The sequence below is a fragment of the Gossypium hirsutum genome, chromosome D11 (genome assembly GCF_007990345.1).
Source record: "Gossypium hirsutum isolate 1008001.06 chromosome D11, Gossypium_hirsutum_v2.1, whole genome shotgun sequence".
Classification (NCBI taxonomy): Eukaryota; Viridiplantae; Streptophyta; class Magnoliopsida; order Malvales; family Malvaceae; genus Gossypium; species Gossypium hirsutum.
The window spans coordinates 12,831,716-12,846,927 of NC_053447.1; the positions used below are offsets into that span (position 1 = coordinate 12,831,716).

At 34.1% G+C, this 15,212-nt stretch overlaps 1 protein-coding gene and 1 long non-coding RNA gene across 3 annotated transcripts; both read left to right on the top strand.

Moving 5' to 3' along the window:
* The first annotated feature begins 4,712 nt into the window (after nt 1-4,712).
* On the top strand, nt 4,713-10,902 carry LOC107924498 (histone acetyltransferase GCN5). 2 transcript variants are annotated; one of them, XM_016854982.2, is made up of 13 exons: nt 4,713-5,585; nt 5,706-5,770; nt 5,982-6,062; nt 6,362-6,433; nt 6,773-6,941; nt 7,378-7,421; nt 7,785-7,884; nt 8,555-8,623; nt 9,126-9,180; nt 9,454-9,572; nt 9,991-10,084; nt 10,290-10,431; nt 10,592-10,902. In XM_016854982.2, the coding sequence occupies exons 1-13, from the start codon at nt 4,983-4,985 to the stop codon at nt 10,653-10,655; spliced, it is 1,677 nt and encodes a 558-aa protein (XP_016710471.1). In that variant the 5' UTR covers nt 4,713-4,982; the 3' UTR covers nt 10,656-10,902. The 2 variants fall into 2 exon arrangements, with proteins under 2 accessions (XP_016710471.1, XP_016710472.1); XM_016854983.2 differs by lacking the exon at nt 10,592-10,902 and having other exon boundaries at nt 9,991-10,170; nt 10,290-10,425.
* Nucleotides 10,903-11,591: 689 nt separating this feature from the next.
* On the top strand, nt 11,592-14,690 carry LOC107924579 (uncharacterized). Its single transcript, XR_005921109.1, has 4 exons — nt 11,592-11,816; nt 11,942-12,074; nt 13,221-13,268; nt 14,369-14,690. It is a non-coding gene; the product is annotated as an uncharacterized lncRNA (long non-coding RNA).
* The last annotated feature ends 522 nt before the right edge of the window (nt 14,691-15,212 follow it).

Genomic DNA, 15,212 nt, shown 5'->3' on the forward strand with positions numbered 1-15,212 from the left:
TTAATTATGCAAATTAGTGAATTTAATGCTCCTAATCTTTTAAATTTATGTTTCTATACTTAGGAGAGCATTTGGGAGCAAAAGGAGCGAAAAATGAGACAAAATCAGACAAATAGAGCTGTTTTCTAGAGCCACACAGCCTAGGCATTTCCACATGGGCTGGACACACGCCTATTTGCTAGCCCGTGTCGATTTTGCACCCTACTTCTCAAATACGTGGAAAAATACAATTTTTAGGTGTTTTGAGCATTCTTAAGTCTATCAATACCAATTAGAAGAAGACATAAGGAAGCCATCAGAGAAGATCGAAGAAAACACTCGAAGAAAACCATCGAAATCAACTCTGAAGCGGATCTCCATCAAGATCGAAGATCTCCTTTTAATTTCTTTCGAAGTTTTATTGAGTTTCTTTATGTTTTGTGGTTATTTTGACTTTGAGATGTTTCTATTTACGATTATGAACTAATTCCCTATATACCTAGGGAGGATGAAACCTATGATTAATCTTTTTATTTAATGTCTGTTTTTACGCGATAAATACTTGATTTTTATTCTCAATTATGTATACTTATTTCTTGTTTTAATATTTTTGGGATATTAATTCATGTTTAATGTGCTTAATTTAGTGGAGGAAAAGTCCCCGTTTAAGAGTAGATCTAGCATAATTGAGTGGAGTTGCATGCAATCCTAGAAATAGGATGACATAAATCTACCGGATTAGAGTCAAATCTAATAGGGGAATCCATAGACTGAGTTAATGTGACAATAGGGGTTTTAATTAGAAGGAGATTTCAATTAATCAACCTAGAGTCAGTTGTTCTTCCTCTCGAAAGAAATATTAACATAATTTAGGGATTTCTACGGATCAAGACATGAGTGAATAGAAAATTGTTTAATTTAGATTCATAATAATAGGTGAAGTCTAGGTGGATTCTTTCCTGGGTATTGTCTATCTCATTGGTTAATACTCGTTTATTTTTGTGATTCATTCTCTGTTGCGTTTTTAGTTAAATTAGTTTAGTAATTTTAGATTAAAACACATCACTCCAATTTGTTGGCTAAATAATAGAAAACGGTAATTACTAATACTTTTAGTCCTCGTGGATACGATATCTTTACTCACCGTAGCTATAGTATTGTTCGATAGGTCTGTTTGCCTTTGTCATATTTATAGTTAGTTCAGTGGTTACCAGTAAACACATGTAAGCTTTCTACCCTATTAAAGGTTGTTTTAGCTATTCGATCTGCGTTTGCATTTTCTTCTCTAGAGATGTATTCAAGTTCCCATTTTTTGATATTCTTCAAGAGATGGTGAATGCGCACGATTATATTTGATTTTGAGGATGTTGATTCCAAAATTTGGATAGCTTCAATAACCTCCAAGCTATCAGTTTGTATCAACACTTCGTTTCCTTGTTTTTCCCGCACCAATGGTAAACCACCCAAGATACCCCATAATTTAACATCTAGTATTAAGCATTTCCCCAACTGTCAATAAAAATTGATGATCTAGTCTCTGTGTTTATCTCTCAGTACCCCTCCTACAACAGCATAGCCTGGATTTGTTTTAACAAAACCATCAGTTCTTAGTTTCAGCCAACTACCTGTCAAGTTAGCTTCAGCTCTCGTCTTTTGTTTCGCATTAGGATATCCTTTTGGCAAGGATGCGTACTGCTTTGCCCAGCTATATGAAACTTTGATGATCTTTTCAGCATTCTATGACACTCTTTGAAAAATGATAATATTTCTTCTATTCTTCCAAATGTGCCACATGACAAGTCCAAACAGAGTTGGCCAACCTACCTCCTCGACAACGAGCTTTTGATTATTTTGCAAATTGGACATAAGCCACTCCTGCAGGTTCCCAGAGAAAAACCAGGCTTGCTTCACTGTCAGAACAATATGCAACCATAACTCTTTTTCTACCTTACAATCTTTGATGGCATGGATGGCATCCTCTGGAATTGATCCACCGATCGTGCATTAATCATCGTTCGCTATACCACACTTTAGCCTCTCCACTTGCGTTAGTAATTATTACTTAAAAGCCAACCAAATAAACATTCGAACCCTCTGAGGCCTTTGATACTTCCATGGTATATTCCAAATTTCATCTCTCAAGTTCCACAAGTTTCCTTTAATTGCTTTATAAGCACTCTTAATAGTGAAGGGTCCTCTTGAGGTTCCCAGCCAAGTAACTTTATCCAACCCAATAAAAGGGTGTGGGGGAGGAATACTAATAATATGATTTACCACCTCATCCTACAGTCAAACCCTGAATAAATCTAAGTTCCACAAGCCTTCCTCAGTCATTAGTCTTGGAGGAGACATTCTTCATCGAGGTTGTTTTGTGATGGAATATGATTTAACAATGGTCCAACTCCAAGGATCCAATTGTCCTTTCACCACCTTATGGTATTACCATTACCTACTGACTAGATAATGTTCTCACAGAGGAGGGGCCAAATTTTCGAGAGTGCTCTCCAAAGAAAAGAGTAGTTCCTTCGATTAATGTCAGTAGGTAAGCCTTCCACCTTATACTTCGCCCTGAGTACACGGACCCATAAATCATCTGTATTAGTCAGAATGTTACACCCCAATTTTATCATGAATGAAGTGTTTTGGTCCTTCAACTGCCGAATTCCAAGTCCCCCAGATGTCTTGGGTTGACAGACAGATTGCCAATTAACAAGGGTCGTCTTCCTATTGCCTCGAGAATGCTCCCAAATGAATTGTCTGACATTGCGTTCAATCTCCTCGCATATGATGAATTTTTGAAAGATAAATCTAAGTTCTGGTTTAATTTTGTTTCAGACTTACACAATCCATAATTTTGATCAACAACTCTATATACGTTAATAACATTTTATCCATTTTTCTATTTAATTAATCATTAATTTAAAACGTAATATATACGTGACGTACGCATATAACATAGACAAAATATAATTAGATTTTTTGCATAATTGCATTAGTAATAAAATATTATTGATAATGATTAAGTAGCTTATATAAACTAATTAATATCTATAATTATTGTTCATACAAGTATCACCGATTATATAACAAAAATAATCCTTGATAATTCTTTGGATATTTATCAAATACTGAAATAATATAGTTTAATTAGTATAATCATCAACAAAAAACTTACCACATAACCATTGAATGAAAGTAATAAAAATGATGAATATCAAAGGATCAAATTTCAATGACGATATGTGTTGCTAATTTTTTTCTTCTATGAACAGAAAGTTGAAAAATGGATTGGGGTTTTGGTAAATAAGGAATTTGATAAGAAAAGCTATGTGGGCAATGTTGTGAGTTATTGTGGAGAAAAGTGATTGGGTTTTCTCACATATCTTAAATTTGTTGTTGCATATGAGAAAGTGGATTATCAAGAATTGCAAAAAATTGTAGCTCCTCCACCACTAATTTACGAATATCTTCAAAGAATTAATTTAAAGTAAATAAATCATCCCTTATAATTTACTACAACTGTTAGATTACGATTTATATGATTAATTAACCTTACCAAATGATACTAAATTAAAGACTTTTGAATGATTAATCTATAGCTTTCCAACCTACCTACCTACTTTTGAATTTTAAGTTGTTTTTAATATTCTTGACATTAATGAAATTTCTAAGTTTATCATTATTTTTCTTTCATTTTTAAACGATAGTTGATTGGCATAATATAATATATTTAGAGTTTGGGTTTTAATTTATATATATATATATATGAATTAGGGATAAATTTTAAATTTACATCTCAACTTTCATTTAATATGAATTTTGATTTGATATAATTTTATAATAGAAACTTTGGTCTCAAGTTCATTGTATGTCTTTTGTACAAATGAAAAAAATCTATATTTTTATTTATAAATATAATTATTTGCATATGTAATTTATGAATATAAAAAAATGTTAAATCAATAATCATGCTAATAGTTTTTAAAATCGAATCAAATAAAAATATTATCGTATTAATATTAAAATGATTATATTGTATTGAAAATTAAATCTGAATTATCGTATTAATTATGATATAATTTCATAAAGGCTATTGTGATAGGAGTCCATAGTTAAAACAAAGTTACCATTATTGTTCAACTGTTGTCTATTAAGGGTGAGTTTGGATAGACGGTGCGTTTACCTGCGGTTAGTGTAAAAACAATGGTGGCGGTGAGATTAGATACTGTAGCGTGAGACAAAGAGTAAACTAAACGCACCGCACCGCACCCCAAACTCACCCTAAATCTGGATAGGAATTCTATATCTCAACCCGTTGGATTTTATTTTATTTATAGTTCTCTATGGTTGTATGTGTTGGGAATCTACTTCTATATTTGGTCTTTTACAGTAATGAAATATAGTGCATTTTGAATAGGAGTAGATTAGTAAGTAAAATGATTGGGCTGTGAATTGATTGAGATATTAATTTAGAGAGGAGAAATGATGTAAATTGTTTAAATGGAATTTTTTATTTTTTAAATTTTTAATAATTTTTAATCAGATTGAAAGAATTAATCGAATTAATAAGTCAGTGACCTTTCTGCACCAATTCGATTATTTAAAAGCATTGATAAAATATCCTTTCGGGGCACAAAAAAAAAAAAAAAAACCTCCTTAAAAACCAAACATTTTTATTAATTGGTTAAAATCTTCCACAAATCCTTATACTCTTTATAAATTAGGAATTTAGTCCTTAATTTAATTTTCATAGATAATTATTGACCCCAACGTTTTGGGCCAACTGTAATAAAACCCTATTTACGAATTACAAATCCAGTAAAGGGGGAGAACCGACACCGCCTCCGTTAAGTGTAGACATCGATACCGGCAAGTTTGGAACTGACAATAACATTCAATTGAGCTGGTTTTTTCTACCCTTCCCTCTGCAAAACCCTAGCGTTACCCGCTACTTCAAAAGATACCCTAATTGGATCGAGTTGACTCAGTTCGAGTTTCCATAGATGGACTCGCACTTAACCGCGCCGAACCGCTCTCGTAGCTCCCAGACCCCATCCCCATCTCACTCTGCCTCAGCCTCTGCTACTTCCTCCCTCCACAAGCGCAAACTCGCCGCAGCCGCGTCCGAGGACCACGCGCCTCCTTCCTCGTTTCCTCCGTCATCCTTCTCCGCCGACACTCGCGACGGCGCTTTGACATCCAATGACGACCTCGAGAGTATTTCTGCACGGGGCGCCGACTCCGATTCTGATGCTGACGACTCAGAGGACGCCGTCGTAGACGACGACGAGGACGACTTCGACCACGACAACGATTCCTCCATCCGCACTTTCACGACAGCTCGCCTAGAGTCTGGCGGGGGCGGCTCTGGTTCGGGTCGGAACACGAAGCTCAAGACCGAGAATTCCACTGTCAAGCTAGAGAGTGCCGATGGAGGAAAAGACGGTGCAGCCCCTGGTTCAGGACCAGTTGGGCCCACGGGTGCTGCCGCAGCAGGTGGGAGCTCAATAGCTGGGATTTCAACCAAGGAAGACGTTAAGATATTTACTGAGAATATACAGACTAGTGGAGCTTATAGTGCTAGAGAAGAGAGCTTGAAAAGAGAGGTAAAGTATCCAACGTTTTGAGTTGTGATGATAGAAACTGAACGCAATTTCTTTGCCCCAATAGGTTGTTTTTCTCGTGAATTACGATGTATATATTTAAAACAAAAAATCAATTTGCAGGAGGAAGCGGGAAGGCTTAATTTTGTTTGCTATTCAAACGACGGTGTTGATGAGCATATGGTTTGGTATCTAAATTCTCTCTTTTAAGCATTCATGTTACGTTTCTTTTCAGGATGGTGTTGTAAAATCTTCGATTGTGCATGGTTTCTTTAGTTATTAGTAGCCATTTATGACTACGGGGTAGGGTGTTTTGGTTTTGGATTTCTTGCAACTCACCATACTACCTTTGTGAACTGGTTGAAAATTAAGCTATATATATCTTTTTTTTATACTCAGGTTGATTGGGTTGAAGAACATATTTGGAAGACAACTACCCAACATGCCTAAGGAGTATATTGTTCGCCTTGTTATGGACAGGTATCAAGATAGACACTTTAGAAGCACACACTTTAAGATGGGAGACCTCATTTTATTATGGATTTCTTCATTGGTTTGGGTCAAACATTCAGGCATCTTAATATATGAGTTGCTGGTTGACATTTTTGAATACATGACATAAGCCCAATCTTGATTCTCGAATATCTTGATTAATTCTCCTGCTGCTTCTAGCTGGCTTATTGTTCTTTAATGAAATGACCTTCAAGTTTGCTTGGTAATGAAATCATCAGCTTTTGTGCATTTTAAGGTCTCAGTTCTTCTTACTTTGGATTTTGTAGAAGCCATAAATCTGTGATGGTTATCAGACGTAATCAGGTTGTTGGTGGCATCACATATCGTCCATATGTCAGGTAAGATTTATACCTTGCATTCCTGGTCTTATGTTATTGTGAGTGAATCAACTTTCAGTTCCCTATTCAGTGTATTCTCCTATTTTGGCTCATTTCTTCTTTGGTAAATTTTGTTCTAGTGTGCCTTCCCTAATATTGAGTTCTACTCCAGTATTATAATTAAAATTTGAGATTCTTAAGGTAATGAGTGATGACATTATCACAGTCTGCCTGTTCATCTCATGCAACAGTTTCAGGACAATTCTAACATCTATTATTTACAACCTTAGAATTTTCTTTTGATGATGTTAATGCTTCATATGTTCTATTCACTGATGCTTGTTTTCCTGGTAATACCAGCCAAAAGTTCGGGGAAATAGCTTTCTGTGCAATCACAGCAGATGAACAAGTAAAAGGTTATGGCACAAGACTGATGAATCATTTAAAACAGCATGCACGTGATGTTGATGGACTAACACATTTTCTGACATATGCTGACAATAATGCTGTTGGTTATTTTATCAAACAGGTGTGATAGTTTCTTTTCTTTTGATTTTTTTGCTGGATTGATTTCATACTTTCTGTAGCATAAAATTACAGGCGTAAAACATTTTCTTCCTAGGTCTTTTAAGTATATAATTTCCTATGGAAGACTTCTTTCTGTAAGAAAATTAGGTTGAAAAATATAAAAAGGAAAGCTTTAGGACTCTTGCAAGAGGGTAGATTAATCCAACTGAAATTAAATTTTAAAATGTTTTTTGAATGTATTAGCGTGATTCTGCTGAAGGTGTCTATCATTCTGCTTTGTTGCACTTTTTCGGATTAGTGAAAAATCTTATGTGCAAATAACCTGCAAGATATGGCAAAAGAATTACGGCTCTTTATGTCACTTTTGTATGATAGTTTGCATTATCTGAATTGATAAATGCAATCTCAAGAGACTTCTCAATTTCATCTACTTGCAGGGTTTTACCAAAGAGATACACTTGGAGAGGGATCGATGGCAAGGGTATGGTTAATATGCCACCGTAACATTTTCTTTTTCTTTTTTCCTTGCTCATCCTTGGGACTCAAAGGCTGCTTATTTTGTGTAATTACTAAGAAATAAGGAGTAGTAGAAAATCTTTCCCTCTTATATGTTATTTTGAGTGTTCAAATGTTGAGGGTGCACACTTTCCTTAAAAAAATGGAAATATGAAATAGTCAGAACTAAAATGAAATGATCCTTATTGGAATACTGAGAATCTTGTTTTTCTTTTGAGACAGGTTTTTATGTCTAACCTTTCAATGCTTCCCCATTCTCTCAACTCTTTGTTAATTATGTCCTTGATATCTCTCTAGGTTATGTTTAAATATTTCTTTACTTTTCTAGGTATATTAAAGACTATGATGGAGGTATCCTTATGGAATGTAAAATTGATCCAAAGCTTCCATATACTGATTTATCAACTATGATTCGACGCCAGAGGCAGGTAAATTTATTATTTGCTCTGTCACTGTACCTCTTTTTCTTATTTTAATGGCAATTACCATTACATTCTATGAAGACCCAATTCAACTTGTGAGTTGTGAGGTATTGTTTAAATTTTCCCATTGGATTTCATGATTTTGTTCTCAAAATTCACCTGAAAAGTTGGGTTCAAGGTCCTTCATAAAATAAGATCAGTTTTTCGTACTGCGCATCTGATGTGGGATCTGTTTGGGGTTGAAATCTCCTATGTCATACCCTGCTGTCTTCACAAGGAAGCCACCTGTCTCGATATTTTGAGATCAAAATCTGTGGAAGCCTGCAACACTGATTACTATCCAAAGTGTTGTACTCCTTATTTGACCTGTGGTAGTTCATCAGATGCACATACAGGTCCCAGCAGAGTGCATTTTGCGATTTCAATGTGAATGGGTTACTGAAAAATTAACTGTTTTTCAAAAGCTAATTGGGACATATCATATGTAATCAAAATTATATATGGTTTCAATGGTGGGTGAAGATATTGAATAACCAATCTGCACTAAACCAAGAACTTTTAACCAAATTTCTTTCTTTCCTAACATTACATCTATATTTTCCTTCTCACTGTTCACATATGTATTCTGACTTTATCTTAAATCTTTTACTAAGATTTTGTTATTTGGGATTGATAGGCAATTGATGAAAAGATTAGAGAGCTCTCAAACTGTCAAATAGTTTATCCCGGAATTGATTTTCAGAAGGTATACCCGGATCTGATTCTGTTTTCGTGCTGTTTATATTTAATCCAAATGTGCTGTATGTTAATAAATTACATTTTACGTTAAAAGTCTATTTTAGGCTCGAGTAATGTTTGTTTTGCATTTTCAATTTTAACCAAGGCATCATATTACATTTTGTTGAGAAGGTACTTATTTTGTAAGTGTTCTGGTTTTGTGCTTTTTTATTTTGTATGTAATATAATGTTTGTTCTTAAACTGCATTCCTGTCCTCTGGACGTGGTATTCTTGCCATTTAATTTGTTAATTTCTAAATGCTATAATCAGCAAGTGAAGCTAATTGTCTTAAGTTAGATCTAGGGAAGTACACATTGTTTTCCCACTTCAGTTTTTGGTCTCTAATTATTTAACCAATATTTTATTTTACCTGCAGTCATTTCCTCTCTAATAATTTTATGGTTGAGTCTTTGCAAATGATGTATATATACTTCAAACATAGCAGTAACGAGAGATTCATTTGATTCAGAAGGAAGCTGGTATTCCTAAAAAAGTCGTCAAAGTTGAGGATATCCCTGGCTTGAGTAAGTTCTTTGGCCTTCCATTGTCTTAGTTAATTTTGGGTTTTGTGTTCATTTATTCATCCTTGGATGTTGGAAGACATTATATAAATACTTTACTGGAAACGTATGCATATTCCTAGCTTGATAATTTTGGGTGAATATATGTTTGCTCCTCATAGATAAACTTTAAGTTTCCAATAAGGAAGATATCTTGAGTTTATGTTTTATCTAATAACTTGCAACAAATTTCTCCTATTTATTTTCGTTGATAAATTTGTATTGATTTGGTAACAGAGGAAGCTGGTTGGACTCCTGATCAATGGGGTCATACTCGATTTAGAGCCTTAATTGTTTCTGCAGACAACGCGACAAATCAGAAACATTTAACTGGTTTCATGCGCTCACTTTTGAAGGCAAGTTTCTGAACTTTTAATTGGTCCTCATCTGCATATATCTTCATTAGTGCCTTCATAATTATGTTTACTATATAATTTCTTCTTCTTATTGTTGTTGTTGGGTATAATTCTGAATAATCATTGCCGTGTTTCCTTATTGTGGTTAATAGGCTTGTAAAAAAAGCATGCTTGTCCCCCTCTTCTCGCAATCAAACACCTTGTCTAAGATGCAGGGGAAGCTAATTTCCACTTTCAGGATTCTTGCAATGGCCTAATTACAGTATAATTATAAATGTTAATAAGTCATTGTCCTTTTGCTTTTACTCTTGATAACTTGATTCTCTCCAAGTGTTTATTTGACATTAGATGTCTATATGAGAGCATCTCCTGCCATGATTTTCCTTAGATTCTAAGCAAATTGGTTTTGTTCAAGCAGTCAATGCATGACCATGTTGATGCTTGGCCATTCAAGGAACCAGTTGATGCCCGTGATGTCCCTGATTATTATGACATTATCAAAGACCCCATGGGTAAGGTTTTATCAAATTTGTGCTGCTTCCTCAGATTTCATAAACCACTCCTAGTGAACCAACAGCCAAGGTTATTACAGTTGCAGGTGGTATAGAATATCATCATCAAATTATTTCTCATGATAACTTAGGCTTCAGTTTACAGAGATGCTCGTTTGTGGACAGCAGTTATTGTTATGCTTGACTGTTTATCTTTGTAATCTAGATCTGAAGACTATGTCAAAAAGAGTTGAATCAGAGCAATATTATGTAACACTTGAGATGTTCGTAGCTGATGTCAAGAGGATGTTTGCCAATGCACGCACGTATAATTCTCCTGATACCATATACTATAAATGTGCAACCAGGCATGATCACTTCCTTGTGCTTATGTTGTTATTTTTATTTATTTTTGCTTTCATCAGGATTATACATGTTCAATCAGGCGATACCATTTCCTTGTTCATCAGTTCTTTTTATTTATTTGTTATCTGTAGTGATTTTGACTTTGCTAAGGTTTGGTTGCAGATTGGAAACGCATTTCCAGAGCAAAGTTCAATCAGGTCTTCAATCTAACACCAAAATTCAGTAGGGTCTTCAATCAGGTCTTATGATCCCAGAAGATCAGATTTCAGCGATTCCAGCTGTCCCATTTCAACAATATGTAACAGTAGTCTTCATATACTGTCTATAATGTGCAGATTTTTCTCTGGGGCAAATCTCGATATGTCCACCTTGTAATGTGATGTATGTAATGTATGGATGAATAATTTATTGATGACAAATAGGATGGATTGAACTTTCTTAAACAATAGCTCATGGTAATTTTAATTCTTTAATTTATGTCATGTGTAACTATTTTTTATGCGTACATATATATACACGTCTTTCGGCTTGATTCAGTCCTTGAGAAAAACGATTACCTAGCAGCCCAGATTTAGCTTATAGTGACGTGGCTCCATCCTTGATAATTTCGACCATGTAATTATGTGACACCTTATACTTGATCTAGTTGTTCAATCTGAATAAAAAATGAAAGCGTAGTGGTAATATTATTTTATAAAAATTTCGGTAGCATTTTTACTTATTTTAAGTAAAAATCTTCAGCAAAATTTGAATCTTACTATATATTTACATTTAAATCAATTTCTAGCACTTTAATTTCTTAAAATATTTTAATAAATTAAATTTTTACGCCATTTCATCCAAACATTAGTTATAAAGTACTAACAAATAAAACATGACGGAAATATTTCAATTCAATTTATGACGCAAGATTATATATATACAATCCAGGTATATGTAGAGGTGATCATGGGTTGGGCGGTTCGGCTCGACCCGGCCCGATGACCCGCCCAAAATATGGGAGGGTTTGAATAAAAATATAGGCCCGAAATATAGATTTGGGCAAAAAATAAGTCCTGTTTAAAAAATGGGTCGGGCCTCGAGCAAATTTTTTTGGTCCGGGCCCGAATATAATTATTATATATATTTTTATTTTTAAAATTTATTATTACATTAATACATTCCCGTTTCCCTTCCCCTCCCCATTTCCCATTTCCCATTTCCCATTTCCCATTTCCTCGACCCCGTGCATCTGATAAATTGCTAACCCTTTCCCTCCTCCCTTTTTTCCCCCAAATCGAAAATCCACCTCCACCGATCCACCATTCCACCTCCGGTCCTCCACGACTCCACCTCCGTTCTAACGGTGCTTCTAGCCTTCTACGTCTTCTACCTTTGAATTTCAAAGGTGAGTTTGCTGTTAACCCTATTTCCTGTTAACCCAATTCGAAGTAGTTTTTTGCTTTTTACTTTTTTTATTTTGATTGTGATTTTGATTTTTGCTGTTAACGGTTTTCTGATTTTGATTTTGAGACACTGAATCTTCGGGGGGGGGATTTAATTTCTGCTATTTGACTACTACCACACCAATGGTTGAAAGATGAACTTCTTAGGCAATTAGGCACCAATGGTTGAAGTATGCAGATCCGAATCCCACCTCCAAAGGGTAAGGCAGTGGGTGTTTAGGGAAAGGGTATAGCTAACTTACATAGTAGATAGTCTGGTAGTTGGATCAGGAAAAAAGAAATAAAAGTAATTTTAGAAGATAGGAAATCACTCAGAAAAGAGGAAAAAATACTTTGCCTCTTTAGCTCTATGTTCTTGGCTGCACTATAGATAGGCATCTCCAGTAAAATATTTTAACCTGCCCTGCTGAATATTTATTCTGTTTATGAATCGCAAATTATATTCTACAATCTTCATGTTCTTTAAATATTATTTTTGCATAATGGAAGAGTTATATGCTCATATCGTACTAGTGTCGAAAGTTTGATACATTTTTACAAACTATACTTCAACACATTCGGTATGGTGTATACATCTTATTCTTTGCAACAAAAAGAGTGATTGAGTCCGACTAAAGCGAGTGAGTGAAAGGTGTGGCAAGAGAGCGAGTTCGACTCGCGAACGATCAGCAAGTGAAGGACCAATCCTTTAACGCCAGTACTGTTGCGAGAGTGGTACTTGGCGGTTCACAAGCAACATATAGACTAAGGTTGCCCATCACTCGCTCTTTTTTGAAGGCCCTTTCTATTCTCTTTCTAGTATGGTTCCCCCATAAGAACACTGAACGCCTAGTTTCGCAGAGCAGCTCCCTCCCCAGCCCACAGCATAGTGTGGAATCTGGATAGTTTCATCGAGCACCATTCCTTTTAGATCGAAAGGTGTTTTGACTCTATTGGATCAAGTCATAACCTACGCCTTCTACTAGTATAGTATTCTTTGCAACATTTTTATTTACTTAAAAACTATACCATTAAATTACCAATATAAATAGTATATTTCATTGTCATTGAATTAAGTTTTGAACCCAATATTGTAGCATATAACACTGTCCTGTCTTTGTAGTTTGTAAGAAGGGATCACTAAATGAGGCTCTTGATCTATTCTCTCATGTGACAGTTAAGGGCATTAGACCAAATACGGTTACTTACAATTGCTTAATTCATGCTATATTTGGAATGAAGTTCTCAGAATTTTGAAATTGCATGGGATTTGAGTTGAATGAATTTATTATAATGTTTACTGAGATCACAAGCTTAGTTTCTTCATTTAATCTCATCTTTTTTGTTTTTGCTTTGTTTTATTGCAGAAACAATTGACATTGAAATCGATTTGGCTTACCTTAGCTTCCTTTCCCGTAAGCTTTCATTTACATTTTCTTTTTAGAATTTAATTTAATTTGATTTTCTTTTATTTTACTTTGTACAACATTTTGCAGATTAGCAGATTTTCCCGTAAGCTAAAATTGTTTATCTACTAGTAGGAAAATAATGGGATTGAGAAATAGAGATGCTTCTATTTATGAATTTGGATTGGGTTTATGCAGTTTGAAATTCATTAATTTCTTTTTTGGTACATATGTAATTTAGCTTATAGAATAAGTATGATTATCTCAATTGTTTAAACGCAAAGGATGTTTTCTAGTTTAGGTTTATATTATATATACAATAGTATGCTTTCTACGTTATATATAAATTTGAAATCTAATAAATGTTTTTGTTCCATTCAATTCTTATTCCTTTTTTTGTTTGTATTTTAATTTTGTTTGCGTTTTCCTCTACATGACGGACTTTCAAAGTTAAACTATTTTATCTAGTTTTCATTTGCAGACCATGATATCTTTTTAAAATTATTTCAATTTTTTTATACAAGGTAATTTTAAAGATAACTAATTGTAGCTTAAAATTATTTCAAAATTTAGTATGAATTTTATTAAAAAAACATTTAATAACAAATTGGATAAGTTTAAAATTACAACATAGATTGTAGCTTAAAATATAAGAATACATAAAATCAATAATTTTATATTAATAATTTATACTAAAATAGAGCATCATTCTCATTATCTTAAGTGGAAAGAGGGGGGTGTTTGTGTTTTTCTTTTTACCCTTTTTGGGGCGCTTGAATAGGGAGGGTGTGTTCAATTAATGGTTGTGACCTTTTTATTATTATTTTTGTTGTTTGTCGAGAGGACTAATTTGCTAATGTGATTGTATAAATATGGAGGGTGCTATTGCCATATCATATCATTAGTATTGCTTTAATATAAAATAGGAAATACTTAATTTTTTTAAAAAAAATCTAAATTCAATTTCACTCACTTGACCACATGGACTTAGTGTTAATAAAAGACTGCATGGACTTAGTGTTGTAAATGTTAAAAAAAAAATCTAAATTCAATCTAATGCACATCTTAATTAAGAGACACTGAATTTGGTTGTAAATGTTGTGATTCAGGGGTGATATGAAGTTCTAGCTGACCACATGGACTTAGTGTTAATAAAAGACAGCATGATGGATACTTGTTCTGTTTGTTGGTCTCATTTTTTACGTTTCTTTCATTTCAATTTTTTATGTCATTGAAGTAAGTAAAAATTCAATAATTTTAACCTATTTGTTTGGCATAATGACACTGCTGTGCTCGAAATTTCACATTATTGCCTTGCTCTCCTTCATCCTTGGCTGCTCAATCGTGGCTATTATACAATATTTATGTTCAGTTATTTAATTTTAATACATGTATATATATATTCAATAACTGAGTTATAAATAAGATTATTTCTAGATTTCAGGACTTGAATTTTTATGACTATGGCTAGTTCGAACACTCCTATACTTGTGGACGATGGGTTTAATGAGTATGAAAGTGCTCTCAAACGTCAAAAGTCTACCACTTCAAAGGCGTGGGATGAAATGACAAAGCTTGAATGCGAGAACAAAAACGAATTGAAGGCACAATGAAATCACTGTAAGATTATCTTCTCTGCTAAGTCTTCTAGTAAAACCTCTCATTTAAGACGTCATTTAAATACTTGTTTGAAAAAAGTTTCTAAGGACATCACTCAATACACCATAGGCATTCAACCATCACCAGAAGGTGTTCCATCTATAAAAAAACTACAAGTTTGACGCTGATGAGTGTCGTCAAGCTATTTCTACTTTTCTTGTGTGTGGCAAGCATTCATTTAGGACAGTTGAAGAACCGGGATTTAGATACATGATGAGAATTGCTAGTCCTAATTTTAAGAATATAAGTAGACATACAGTTGCTAGGGATGTCCTAATATATTATGCAAAAGAG

Excerpts from the sequence above, each read along its gene's own strand:
- LOC107924498 (XM_016854982.2), top strand. The coding sequence starts at position 4,983 with ATGGACTCGCACTTAACCGCGCCGAACCGCTCTCGTAGCTCCCAGACC. Across the intron at positions 5,586-5,705 it reads AAGAGAGCTTGAAAAGAGAG|GAGGAAGCGGGAAGGCTTAA; the intron begins GTAAAGTATCCA and ends ATCAATTTGCAG. Across the intron at positions 6,063-6,361 it reads GTTCGCCTTGTTATGGACAG|AAGCCATAAATCTGTGATGG; the intron begins GTATCAAGATAG and ends TGGATTTTGTAG.